General features: G+C 45.9%; 1 protein-coding gene across 1 annotated transcript in view; it reads left to right on the forward strand.

Moving 5' to 3' along the window:
* Nucleotides 1-14,728, forward strand: part of itga9 (integrin, alpha 9) — a 382,843-nt gene that overhangs the window by 115,510 nt on the left and 252,605 nt on the right. The window contains exon 15 of the mRNA XM_067981373.1: nt 8,514-8,671. Coding sequence (XP_067837474.1) covers nt 8,514-8,671 — 158 coding nt within the window. The remainder of the gene's footprint in view (nt 1-8,513; nt 8,672-14,728) is intronic.

The raw sequence follows: 14,728 nt of genomic DNA on the forward strand, positions 1-14,728 counted from the left end.
CCCAATCTACTCAACCTCTCCTCATATGTCCGCCCCCTCATCCCCGGCATTAACCGAGTGAACCTTCTTTGTACTGCCTCGAGAGCAAGTATGTCTTTTCTTAAGGCTCGGAGGTATAGCAAAGCTGACCCCATGCTGCTGTCTGCAAACAGACTCCAGAATATGTGTGTGCTCTGACTGCTTTTTAGGAAAATTAATTGTAAAAAACCATAGGCAATCCCTTGCTCCTCTTGCCACAGGAATTCAAACAGTGAGTGTGGCTACTTGAAATTACCAGCAAGAATGAAGAATTCTCTGCTACAGGAAGAATAGAGCCTTATGCTGCAGGAATGTGGGGGAGGGGTGATACACAGCCAGTGCTCCTGTGAGCAGCAGTCGAAGAACAGTATAAAAAAGCCTAATCTTCCCCCCCCAACTCTTCCCAATTTATAATAATTACCTTACCTTTATTGACCGTTAAATTACACTTGTGCACAAATTAGGAACATCTATAGTTGTGCTTCTGTCTGGAGGGATGGCCTTTGTCTTAATGTACGTACCTGTGTAGCTCTGTTAATTCTGAATGCCCTTTCATCTTATCAAAAACATGTTGCAGGATACAGCTGGAAAGCATAAAGGTAGCTGGAAGCAAAATAAAACACAATCCTGTTAAATTAGAGGAATTCTGATTAAAACAAAAAACATGGAACATTGCGACCTTTGATTTTATGATAACAGTGTCACGTTACAGTTCTCCCTTGTGAGACACCATTGTGCTCATCTTAAAGTCATCAGCGAGACAAAATTACATACAAATTACAACATGGAACCAGCCGTTTGGCCGAACTGTTTGGTGTTTATCCTGCACATGAGCAGTTGTCCTAATCCCATGTGCTCACCCTATTCCCATATCTCTTTAATGCGCATTCCTTCAACCACTTATCTAACCTATTCTTAAATGTTGATATGGCCTCTGCTTCAGTCACTAACTCTGGTAGTGCATTCCACAGCTTCACACAACTGAGCTTTAGCAAAATTACACACAGTCTGTTTTTCATCAGTGTAGAAGCAAAGCTGCTTCATGTTGATACAGCACAAATTTGAGGATCCGGGTGGAGATGGCAATCTCCATGAAGAGGCTGCACACACAGTTGTAGTGTCCGGACTGAGATAACCACCCAGATACTGGCAGGGCATCCATCAGTGCTCTGTACACAAATCCAGCCTTATCAGGCTTTTCTTTTCATTATGGTCCCAATGCAGCAAGTTTCTATAATGGTAAATAATATTTAAAGGGGAAGGAATATCTGGGAGAAAGTTTTTGTGCAAAGTATTCAATGAATCGTTCAAAAATTTAAGAGTGAAAAAAAGGAACAGTCAAGGTGTGTTTCTACCCCATTGCAGTGTGACTGATGGAATGGACTGGACTGGATGTCTTGAGAAGTAATAAGACAGAATGGAATGAGACAGACCGTGACAGACTGGCATAGCATGGAAATGTTGTGACATGAATCTAATGGCTACTCTCACTCCACCCAGACCAGCAAAGAACATGAGATATCACATTTTAATTTACACAAATTAAATACAGACCCATACACACAGTGTAAATTATCCATGTTACCAAGGAGCCAGCCTTATATTTCCCCCACTAGTTGTAACAAGCTCTCCTTGCCTTTCCGTTTATTCCTGATTGACGAACACATACCTCACAAAATAAACAACCCACTCCTAAGATTGTAACAATTTGTGTTTATTTTTGTTTTATTTTTGAAATTTTTCTCTTACTGTAAAGATGTTAAAGTTAATTATTATCCACCTGTATCCTCCCCTTAGAGTGTCTGATATTGGAGTCTGCTTGGATCGGTCATTGTATCTGCTTTTATTTTGCTGATTGACCTCTGGGGTGATGAATGCAATCTCACTCTGTTTCTCTCTCTTCCTTTCTTCCCACTCTACACTCTATCTCTCTCTGTCTCTTTGTCAGTTCATCTCTTTGCCTTTCTCTTTTGTCTCACTCCTCTTGCTCTTGTCTCTTTCTCTCCCTCTCTCTGTCTCTTCCCACCTCTCTCTGGGGGCTAAATTGGGCCACTTAGCGCCCATTGTGTAGGCGCTACGTGGACTCCTAAGCCCCGAAAATAGCGTCCGAGACTTCCGGCGTGACGTGCGCGGGACACCATCTTCGAAAGGGGTTTGGGCACGTGCACCTAACAACGCCAGCAACATGTAAAGTAGGGAGATTATGATGTTAATCAGTGACCAACACTGACTTGAAGCAGCTGGCGCCATTTTCGAACTCCCGGCTCCAGCCAGCACACTGTCCTAACCTCCCACAACTGAACAGGAGTTAAAGGGCATGAAGGACCCCCCCCCGCCAACAGCGCTATTAAAGGGATCATGCAGGGGTTATGGGTTAGTTACTGGATTAGTTATTCTAACTGCTAGTACAATTGTGGGTATTTGTGGAAGTTTCCTATATTTAGAGAAAGTTGCAATATTATATAGAGAGTGGTCTGGCTGGTCGTGTAGTACTGTTAGTGGCATTTAAAATATTGTGCTGAACAAGGTTGCTGCCAGGGCACTCAGCAGGAGGCCATATCCAACGAGAGCCTTCAGCGACTAATTCTCTTAACTTCAGCGACGACCAGTGCATCTGATGGCTGCGGTTCACTAAAGAGGTCGTGACTAAAATTTGTCAAATGCTGCAGCCACAAATGCATCCTCAGAGCAAGGCAAGGACAGCATTGTGTGGCACTTAATTTTTATGGCTCTGGCTCCTTCCAGGCTGCTGCTGGCGATATAAGTCCCATCTCGCAGTTTGCAGTGCACTGCTGTATAAGGGAGGTCACTGAAGTTCTGTGCGCACTCAGAAACAGATTCATCTCAGTCCCTCGGGACAGATACAAGCAGCATGAGTGAGCACGAGGATTTGCTCGTATTGCAGGCTTCCCCATGGTGCAGGGTGCCATTGACTCATTCTGCGGCGGTCCAACGTGTCACCTATATTTCAACCAGCATGGCAAGTCAAAGGCTGGCTACTGGACGAAAGGATTATCCCCTCGTGAAATGGCTCATGACTCCGGTCCGGAACCCACGGACACGTGCACAGCAGCCTACAACGAGAGCCATGCTGCCACATGGAACATCATCGAACACGCTATAAGCATCCTCAAGCAACGTTTCTGCTGCCTGGACCGCCCTGGAGGAGCCCTGCCGTACTCAGCTGAGTGGGTATCAAGATTTGTCATTGTATGCTGCATGCTGCACAACCTCGCCATTATGAGGGAACAGCCCTTGCCACCGCCTATCAGGTCAGAACCTGAGCAACAGGCGGAGGAAGAGACAGAGGAGGAAGAGGTAACAAGGTAGACCGACCCTGTCTGCCAGAGCTCTGCGTGATCAGCTTATTAATGAGCGACACCAGTAACCTCAACGACACATCCCCATTCAGCAACGGTCCCATGCTCCTTACCTTTACTCATGCACATGACCATCAAATCGTCCTCCTTATGATGACACATTGCTTTCTCCCCCAGCTCATTGAAGAAATGAAAACCAGCACCAAATGCAAATTCAAATCCAAATTTATAAATTAACACGTCATAATTCAAACAAAATGAGACTATTCACCCATGTGCATTCGGATCCGAAACTAGGGTCCTGAATCTAAATAAAGGAAATTATGAAAGTATGAGGTGTGAGTTGGCTATGATAGATTGGGAAACTTTACTAAAAGGGATGACGGTGGATTGGCAATGGCTAATATTTAAAGGACGTGTGCAGGAATTACGACAATTATTCATTCCTATCTGGCGCAAAAATAAAACAGGATAGGTGGCTCAACCGTGGCTTACAAAAGAAATTAGGGATAGTATTAGATCCAAAGAGGAGACATATAAAATTACCAGAAAAAGCAGCAAGCCTGAGGATTGGGAGCAATTCAGAATTCAGCAAAGGAGGACAAAGAGATTGATTAAGAGGGGAAAAATAGAGTATGAGAGTAAACTAGCAGGGAACATAAAAACTGACTGTAAAAGCTTCTCTAAATATGTCAAGAGAAAAAGATTAGTGAAGACAAATGTAGGTCCCTTACAGTCAGAAATGGGAGAAATTATAATGGGGAACAAAGAAATGGCAGAACAATTAAACACATACTTTGGTTCTGTCTTCACTAAGGAGGACACAAATAACCTCCCAGAAATGTTAGGGAACCAAGGGTCTAGTGAGAGGGAGGAACTGAAGGAAATCAGTATTAGTAAAAAAATAGTGCTAGGGAAATTAATGGGGCTAAAGGCTGACAAATCCCCAGGGCCTGATAATCTACATCCCAGAGTACTAAAGGAAGTGGCCCTGGAAATAGTTCCTACAGATTGGAAGGTGGCAAATGTAACCCCAATATTTAAAAAAGGAGGGAGTGAAAAAACAGGGAATTACAGACCAGTTAGTCTAATAGCAGTAGTGGGGAAAATGCTAGAGTCTATTATAAAAGATGTGATAACAGAACACTTGGAAGGCATTAACAGAATTGGACAAAGTCAGCATGGGTTTATGAAAGGGAAATTATGCTTAACAAATCTACTGGAGTTTTTTTGAGGAGGTAACTAGTAGAATAGATAGGGGAGAACCAGTGGATGTGGTGTACTTGGATTTTCAGAAGGCTTTTGATCAGATCCCACACAAGAGGTTAGTGTGCAAAATTAAAGCACCTGGGATTGGGGATAATATACTGGCATGGATTGAGAATTGGTTGACAGACAGGAAACAGAGAGTAGGAATAAACGGGTCTTTTTCCGGGTGGCAGGCAGTGACTAGTGGGGTACCGCAGGGATCAGTGCTTGGGCCCCAGCTATTCACAATATATATCAATGATTTGGATGAGGGAACCAAATGTAACATTTCCAAATTTGCAGACGACACAAAGCTGGGGTGGAATGTGAGCTGTGAGGAGGATGCAAAGAGACTCCAATGTGATTTAGACAAGTTGGGTGAGTGGGCAAGAACATGGCAGATGCAGTATAACGTGGATAAATGTGAGGTTATCCACTTTGGTTGTAAAAACAGAAAGACAGATTATTATCTGAATGGTGATAGATTGGGAGAAGGGGAGGTGCAACGAGACCTGGGTGTCCTTGTACACCAGTCGCTGAAAGCGAGCATTCAGGTGCAACAAGCAGTTAGGAAGGCGAATGATATGTTGGTGCTCATTGCAAGAGGATTTGAGTACAGGAACAGGGATGTCTTACTGCGGTTGTACAGGGCCTTGGTGAGACCACATCTGGAGTATTGTGTGCAGTTTTGGTCTCCTTATCTGAGGAAGGATGTCCTTGCCATGGAGGGAGTGCAACAAAAGTTTACCAGACTGATTCCTGGGATGGCAGGACTGACATATGAGGAGAGATTGGGTCGACTAGGCCTATATTCACTGGAGTTTGGAAGAATGAGAGGTGATCTCATCGAAACATATAAAATTCTAACAGGACTAGACAGACTAAATGCAGGGAGGATGTTCCTGATGGCTGGGGAGTCCAGAACCAGGGATCACAGTCTCAGGATACGGGGTATGCCATTTAGAACCGAATTGAGGAGAAATTTCTTCACTCAGAGGGTGATCAACCTGTGGAATTCTCTACCACAGAAGACAGTGGAGGCCAAGTCATTAGATGTATTCAAGAAGGAGATAGATATATTTCTTAATGCTAAAGGGATCAAGGGATATGGGGAAAAAGCGGGAACAGGGTACTGAGTTAGATGATCAGCCATGATCATTTTGAATGGCGGAGCAGGCCCGAAAGGCTGAATGGCCTACTCTTGCTCCTATTTTCTATGTTTCTATGTTTCTCTGCATTCCCTCAGTACCTGTTGTTTGTGTGCCTTTACCTTTCCTAGTGCTCCTACGAGGTGCATCTCCAGTGGCTGGAGCATGGGTGGTGGAAGGCTGCTGACTTTCAATGGAGGAGAGTGCAGATTGCCTTGGAGGATGACCTCGAGCAGCTGTTGGCCGGGAGGGCCCGGCTTCAGATTGCACCACCTAGGTCTGGGCTGCAGCAGTCTGGCCTGGCTGGCTGGCTGACAGGCAACGGCAAGGGTACTGGCAGAATGGCAGGGGTGGGAGCAGGAATGCTGTCATCCTGAGAGAGGACAGCAGGTTTGTCTTTCATGGAGCCACTGATACTCTCCCGGGGCGATGCATCAGCAATCCTGGTGATCTGCTGGAGAACAGATTGCTGGACGGCTGTGGAACCCAGAGCCATGATAGCAGCAGGCTGAGCTTGCAAGGCATCAGTCTGATCTTGGATAGCAGATGTTTGTGCTGCAATGGAAGCTGTTACATTGTTCATTAGATGATACATCATGGTGTGTTCCACAGGTGTGCTGATGGAGGTGTTCACCCATTCCTTTTGGGAAAGGATGGGCTCCAAGCTCTGCACAAAGCCCTGTGCCGAGTTGGAGCTGGACTCCTCCATGCCCCTTGACATTGTGTGCATGCTTTCTGGCAGGCTTTCCAGTGCACCAAGCATTTGGTTGTGTAAGCCCATCAGCCTTCTTCTGTAGCCTGGCCCATCGAAATCATCATCTGACTCCTCGGCAGCAGAACTAGTGTGCGTCCTCACCCTCCGGTGAGCTGGCACCTGCCGTATCCGTTTCACCCGCCCCGGTTCCTGCGCACTTGTGCCCGATGTCTCACCACGTGCAGATCCCTCCTATAACCTAGCCTCTAAACTACACGCAATGCCAGTCTCTGAGCTGGTGGCTGCGAGTGTAAGATCGAGTGACGGTGTGTCTGCGTCATCACTGTCATCTTCCTCTGCCTCCTCTGATTGTGCCGTTCCAGTTCTTGGGTATCTGAAACGACAAAGGGACACGGGTTGAGTTGTGGTGATGGGAGAGGAGAAAGTAAGACCTGCGTGCTACACCATCTGCAACACGTGATTCAGAAAAGATTATGGGATGATGGAGAAGTGGGAAGAGGGAAGGAGGATTAGCTATGCAGAGCCCTCATCATTGATACCTCCAGCACTGCCAGTGGCCACGGCCGCAGCGACGGCCCGCCCAATGATGGCCAGCACTGTCTCCTCCATGGGGGTGAGGACGTGTAGGCGTGCCTATCCTCTCCCAGGTCTTTCCTGCTGCCTGCTGTTATATGCCACTTTCTCCTGCAGGAAAGAGGGAAGTGTGTCAGTGAGTGTCTTGCAAGATGTTTGGGTGATGTGGCTGTCATGGTTGAAGAGCTGTCAGTGTGTGTGACCTGTGAGTTGTGGGTGTGCGGCTTGCAATACTGGTACTGTGTGATGGTGAGATGCAGCATCTGATTTGAAGAGTTGCGTACTGATGGAAAGAGTTTGTTGGTAGGTGGGTGATGGGCGGTGTGTGTGGAGCAGTGGATGAGGCTCGTGGTGCAGTTGGCAGGATATGCAACTTGGCAGTTGAAGCCACTCACCTTGACCACTCGTGTCAAATCATGAACCTCTTCCAGCACTGCATCCATGTGAGTGATGTGATGCTCCTGGCATATATCTCGTCCGCTACAGCCTCTCACTGCCTCTTCAGCACATGTCTGGAGGGCCTCCTGCCTCCCCGCAGGTACTCTGTCCATCTCCTGCATCAAGGCCTCTAGTGCATCGTCCTTGGTGCACACTCTCTCGTAGGCCCAGCCGTTCCTCAGTATCTTCCAGCACAGAGTTAGTTGCCACACCAATTTCAGGTCTCCCTGCAGCCACAGTGCACCTCCCCTTTAAGAGGCGCAGGCCGCCTTTAAGTAATGCTAGTCACTCCCGATATAGGGGTCCCCTGCTGGCGCGTGCAGCCAATCAATAGCGCAGGTAGCGCTGGCTGCACGCAGCGATCATAGAAATCATCAGGCAGCATGAATGTTAAGTGCTGCCTGCATCTCAACGACAGGGTGCGGGTTAATTGCGCACCGCGATCCCAGCGCCCGTTTTTGGGAGTTAACCAATTTAACCCCCTCTGTCTCTTGTCTCTCTCTTGCCTATCTCTTTCTTTCTCTCTTTCTCTGTCTATCTGTTTCTCTCTTCTTCTCATGTCTCCCTCCCAGTTCTTTCTTTCTTCAGCAGCGACCACTATTGTGTCCTGCTAAGTGCGTCGGAACTTCGAATCTGCACCAATTTTTGCGGACACTGGGTCTGAAACTCATGTGCTGCCTAAACTCAGTATCCAACATGCCCTTGCCTCACGTCCTAGCATGATCCATGGATTGATCTTGGGAATGAAAACTACTGAGTAATATTTTCCACTATATGTGGTGAATTGTAGACAAAAGCTGTGGGTTAAATGCAAACTGGTTCTGTATGTTAAAACATTGCTAACATGGCATCCTTTGTGTGACTTTTCATAAATCTATATGATTGTAAACAGGTACTGATTCCACTGAGGCTAATGGACAGTAAAATCTCATTACCTTTGATGTGCCTCCATAACTAAATTGTCCTTGTTCAGTGTCCCTGAATGTTGGGCTGTTGTTCAGACACGTGTGGTGTACAAACCCCACTGACTAATACTTCAATGCTTCATTGCAGAATTGATTTACAATCTGACAGCAGATGCAGTGAAGAAAGAGAAAGGTCTGCAGGCCAGGGTTTACATCTATGCCAATGAGCCAATGAGTCAGGTCATGGAGAAAATCGAGCTGTCCTCCTGGAAGGAGAGTTGCAAGCACTACTTCGTCATTGTCAAGGTCAGTCCATTGCACCTCATCTTATCTCATGGCGAGGTCAGTTCTTTCTTTAAGGGATTTACTGGTGAAAATAGGGACCATGTTTTGTGAAACAGAGTGTCAGAACATAAAAAGATAGGCTAACATTTCAGTGCAGTGCTGAGGGAGTGATGCACTGTCAGTGGTGCCGTCTTTTGGATGAGATGTTAAAACGAGACCCTATCCACCCTCTCAGGTGGACATAAATATCCACCTATTGATTGGCTGCACGTGCCAGCAGGGGACCCCGATATCGGGAGTGACTAGCATTACTTAAAGGCAGCCTGCACCTCTTAAAGGGGAGGTGCACTGTGGCTGCAGGGAGACCTGAAATTGGTGTGGCAACTAACTCTGTGCTGGTACTGTGTGATGGTGAGATGCAGCATCTGATTTGAAGAGTTGCGTACTGATGGAAAGAGTTTGTTGGTAGGTGGGTGATGGGCGGTGTGTGTGGAGCAGTGGATGAGGCTCGTGGTGCAGTTGGCAGGATATGCAACTTCAAAAAGTACTTCATTGGCTGTGACGCACTTTGGGAGGTCTTAAGTTTCTGAAAGGGGCTATATAAATGCAAGAACCAGCTTGCCATTAATTTATTGATCAATGTTATCTATCTTATCCCAGCTCCCTGCTGAATCAGGAAATTGGTATGTTTCCTTTTTGAAACATAAAGACTAGTCCCTATTCACTCTCTTTGGCGACAGTCTATCCTAACACTCCCAAGTGTGAAATAGTTGCTCCTAAAGTTGAGTTTTACTCAGTTCCTTTATCATCCAGTCAAATCCCAGAGTTCCCTTTCCTGGTTCTACACAAAATGCATCGTCATAATTTTTCATTCCTTTTGTTGTTTTAAAATCTTGAATCATGTTCCACCCCCTTAGTCCTTTCCCCTATGAGAACAGATCAAGCCCCTGAATTTCTCTTGATGGCTGTTGTTTTGAATCATTTCCACTGCTTCTGTATCAAGTCTACTAACTGGATGCAGTGCCAAAAGTGGATAGTGGGTGGTCTCAGGAATTCATTCCAGATTGTCAGTCTAACTTTATGGATTTGTTTCTAGAACCTGACATCCTTGTAAAGACCAATTTCTGGCATTGGTCACATTTTATTTTTGTATAGTGCCCATCTTTAATATATATATATATATATAAATGATAATTGAATTGGAGCAGTAAACTCAAGGAGAGACATTTGTCTGATTTTTGGCCGAAGTGAATATTTTTGCACCTCGTGTCAGTACCATTACTGAGAGAAGTCACAGACAGGCACACCTGAGTTACTTTCGAATTAATGCTCATTATCCCTCTGATGTTGACACAATGCTGGTTGTTCTTGGTGAATTGATGTTACTGACGAAGGGATGTGCACACCGGTACCTGCAGGATTTTCATAAAACACTGCAGGTGCTTGATACTCAGTTCCTTTATCTTACAGTCATGTCCCATAGTTACCATTCATAGTTCTTTCAAATTTGCTGTCATTACCCCCCTCTGCAAAGACTCACCTTGACACTCATGTCCTTGTAATCTACCGCCCCATCTCCAACCTCCCAAAGTTCTTGAATGTGTTGTTGTCTTCTAAATCCATGCTCATCTTTCTCGCAATTCTATGTTTGAACCTCTCCGATCAGATTTCTGCCACTGTCACAGCACTGAAACAGCCCTAATCAAAATCACAAATTACATTATCCGTGACTGTGACCATGGTGCACATCCTTCCTCGTCTTTCATGACCTGTCTGCAGCCTTTTATATGGTTGACATCTTTCTGCAACGCCTCACCTCCGTTGTCCAGCTGAGTGGGACTTCCCTTGCCTGGCTCCACTCTTACCTATCCAGTCGTAGCCAGAGAATCTACTGCAATGGCTTCCCTTCCTACTTGTGCACCATTACCTCTGGAGTCCCCCAAAGATCTATCCTTGGCCCCCTCCTAATTCTCATATACATGTTGCCCCTCGATCTATCCTTGGCTCCCTCCTAATTCTCATATACATGTTGCCCCTCGATCTATCCTTGGCCCCCTCCTATTTCTCATATACATGTTGCCCCTCGATCTATCTTTGGCTCCCTCCTATTTCTCATATAATATGTTGCCCCTGTTCCGCATGTACGCTGACGATACCCAGCAATACCTCACCACTACCTCCCTCGATCCCTCCACTGCCTCTGTGTTATCAGACTGCTTGTCCGATATCCAGTCCTGGATGAGCTGGAATTTTCCTCCAATTAAACATTGGGAAGACCGAAGCCCTTGCCTTTGGATCCCGCTACAGGCTCCATTCCCTATCCACCAATTCCATTCCCCTCCCTGGCCACTGTCAGGCTTATCAAGACTGTTCGTAACCTTGGGATCCCATTTGACCTTGAGCTGAGCTCTGACCCCACATCTGTTCCATCACAAAGACCGCCTACTTCCAGCTCCGTAACATTGCCCATCTCTGCCCTACCCCATCTGCTGCTGAAACCCTCATCCTTGCTTTTGGCACCACCAGACTCAACTATTCCAATGCTCTCCTGGCTGGCCTCCCATCTTCCACTCTCCATAAACTTGAGGTTATCCAAAACTCTGCTGCCCGTATCCTAACTTGCACCAATTCCCAGTCACCCATCACCCCTGTGCTTGTTTACTTACATTGGCTACCGGTCCACAAACACCCCGATTTTAAAATTCTCATCCTTGTGTTTAAATATCTCCATGGCCTCACCCCTCCCTGTTTCTGTAACCTCCTCCATCCCTCTGAGAACTCTGCGTTCCTCCAACTTTGGCATCTTGTGTATCCCCCACTTCCTTCGCCTCACCATTTGCAGCCATTCCTTCAGCCATCCCTAACCTCTAGAATTCCCTCCGTAAACCTCTCCGCATCTTCACCTCTCTATCCTCCTTTAAGACATTGCTTAAAACCAACTTCTTTAACAAAGAGTTTGGTCACCTGTCCCAATGTCTCCTTCTTTGGCTCTGTGCCAATTTTTGTCTAATTACGCTCCTGTGAAGAGCTTTGGGATGTTTTCCTACATTAAAGGTACTTATATAAATGCAAGTTGCTGTTATTGTTGTACAAAATACACAACCTTCCTTTTTTAACGCCTTTTTAAGCACTCACATGCATACTCTGAAACTCGACCTGACTCTTATATTGGATCTCACAATCGTCTATATTCCCATCTGTTTTAAGCATGGTTTATGGGTTTCAACAATTTCTAAAGATGGAAAGAACTTGCATTTACATCGCACTTTTTAGAGACTTAGTATGTCCCAAAGTGCTTCACAGCCAATGAAGTACTTTTTGAAGTGCAGTCACTGTTGTAATGTAGGGAAACATGGTAGCCAATTTGTGGTTAGCAAAATCCCACAAACAGCAATGATAACTGGCCAGACATTTTGTTTAGTGATATTGGTTGAAGGATAAATGTTGGTCAGGACACCATGTGAATTCCCCTGCTCTTTTTTGAATGGCGCCATGGGATATTTATGTCCACCTGAAGGGGCGAACAGGACCTCGGTTTAACATTCCATCCAACAGTGCAGCGCTCCCTCAGTACTGCACTGAAATGTCAGCCTAGATACCTGCTCAAGTCTCTGGAGTGGGGGGCTGAAACCAACAACCTTCTGGCTTAGCGGCAATAACACTACTGCTGAGCTAAGGCTGACACATTTCCTAGACTTTCTTTAGAAGCATTTGGACTCATTACTGTATGATCTGGTGAATAAGTATATTTGTTAACACTGTGTCCACAACGCTTTGGTTACTGTAAGTACGAAGTGGTAACATTCCAGTCAAGGGGCCAGCTAGCAATACTATTGCAGATGGCCTAACAGGAGGCCATGATGAAACCAACTTTTGGCAGTGAATTCATTTTCCAAGGAGTTCGATTCACTTTTGGGACTGGATTTAGACAGATGTTGGTGCAGCTTTGGTCTCAAAACTGCACTATAGGATGGACTTTAGGTGTTTATTAATCCTTTTGCTCTTATTGGTCGCCAGCCAGCACTGCAACTTGGTCATGTAAGTTCACTGATATAAAGGGAATGTTTGAACTTATGCCCATTGCTACATCACTCCAGCTGTCACATGTAGTGTAATGTATGACACACACAAAAGTCAAAGGAGTTGTGCCATTCTTAGCAACAGCAATGAGGGTGAAAGGTACACAAAAAAACATTTGGTTTTGATTCATGTGTAATTTACAGAATTGTCAACATCAGGGAAATGTTAGGAGTGAGATTCAGGATCAAAAAGAATTGACAAATTGCACATGAGGGCCAATTCACTGATCCAGCAGGGAGCCATGCTCGATGGGAGTGTGGGTTGGACATAGGGTTATAATGCAGCAGTGACACTACACTGACATGTGTTCTCTTCAAGCATGGCTCCTAGCTGGGGACACAGAGTCTGCGAATTTACCCTGTGGAGTACCTTTATTTTTAGTCCTGATCCACCTCAAAAAAGTTTCCATTTTGAACCAAATCGAGTGAGCTTCAGTTCCAATAAATAAGAGTCGACAGGTCTGATAATTTAATGAGAAAAAATCAATATAAGGGATAATTGGATAATAATCCATTTTTCTTTTGTAACTTTTGCTTTTATGCAGGGTCAGGAGGTCATGTATTCTAAATTAAGACTACATGACAGTACCAGAGGTACAGTTTAATTATCCAGTTTAAATATCCAATAACATGTCAACCTGGGTATGAAAGGCTACCCAAGTACTGAGCACTCAAACCTGGTATTGATACTACTTTTAAAGGATATCACTTTTGTGATGATGTAAATGATGCAAACGGCTCCAGACCTCATTACAGCCTTGGTCCAAACATGGACAAAAGAGCTGAATTCCTGAGGTGAGAGTGACTGCCCTTGACTTCAAGGCAGCATTTGACCGAGTGTGGCACCAAGGAGCCCTAGTAAAATTGAAGTCAATGGGAATCTGGGGGCAAACTCTCCAGTGGCTAGAGTCATACCTAGCACAAAGGAAGATGGTAGTGGTTGTTGGAGGCCAATCATCTCAGCCCCAGGGCATTGCTGCAGGAGTTCCTCAGGGCAGTGCCCTAGGCCCAACCATCTTCAGCTGCTTCATCAATGACCTTCCCTCCATCATAAGGTCAGAAATGGGGATGTTCGCTGATGATTGCATAGTATTCAGTTCCATTCGCAACACCTCAGATAATGAAGCAGTCCGAGCCCGCATGCAGCAAGACCTGGACAACATCCAGGCTTGGGCTGATAAGTGGCAAGTAACATTCGCACCACACAAGTGCCAGGCAATGACCATCTCCAACAAGAGAGAGTCTAACCACCTCCCCTTGACATTCAACGGCATTACCATCGCCGAATCCCCCATCATCAACATCCTGGGGGTCACCATTGACCAGAAACTTAACTGGACCAGCCATATAAATACTGTGGCTACAAGAGCAGGTCAGAGGCTGGGTATTCTGTGGTGAGTGACTCACCTCCTGGCTCCCCAAAGCCTCTCCACCATCTACAAGGCACAAGTCAGGAGTGTGATGGAATACTCTCCACTTGCCTGGATGAGTGCAGCTCCAACAACACTCAAGAAGCTCAACACCATCCAGGACAAAGCAGCCCGCTTGATTGGTACCCCATCTACCACCCTAAAAATTCACTCCCTTCACCACCGGTGCACAGTGGCTGCAGTGTGTACCATCCACAGGATGCACTGCAGCAACTCACCAAGGCTTCTTCGACAGCACCTCCCAAACCCACGACCTCTACCACCTGGAAGGACAAGAGCAGCAGGCACATGGGAACAACACCACCTGCACGTTCCCCTCCAAGTGTCACACCACCCTGACTTGGAAATATATCGCCGTTCCTTCATTGTCGCTGGGTCAAAATCGTGGAACTCCCTACCTAACAGCATTGTGGGAGAACCTTCACCACACGGACTGCAGTGGTTCAAGAAAGTGGCTCACCACCACCTTCTCAAGGGCAATTAGGGATGGGCAATAACTGCTGGCCTCGCCAGCGACACCCACATCCCATGAACGAATAAAAAAAAACCTCATTATCGCACTATTTACA

The sequence above is a fragment of the Heptranchias perlo genome, chromosome 3 (genome assembly GCF_035084215.1).
Source record: "Heptranchias perlo isolate sHepPer1 chromosome 3, sHepPer1.hap1, whole genome shotgun sequence".
Lineage (NCBI taxonomy): Eukaryota > Metazoa > Chordata > Chondrichthyes > Hexanchiformes > Hexanchidae > Heptranchias > Heptranchias perlo.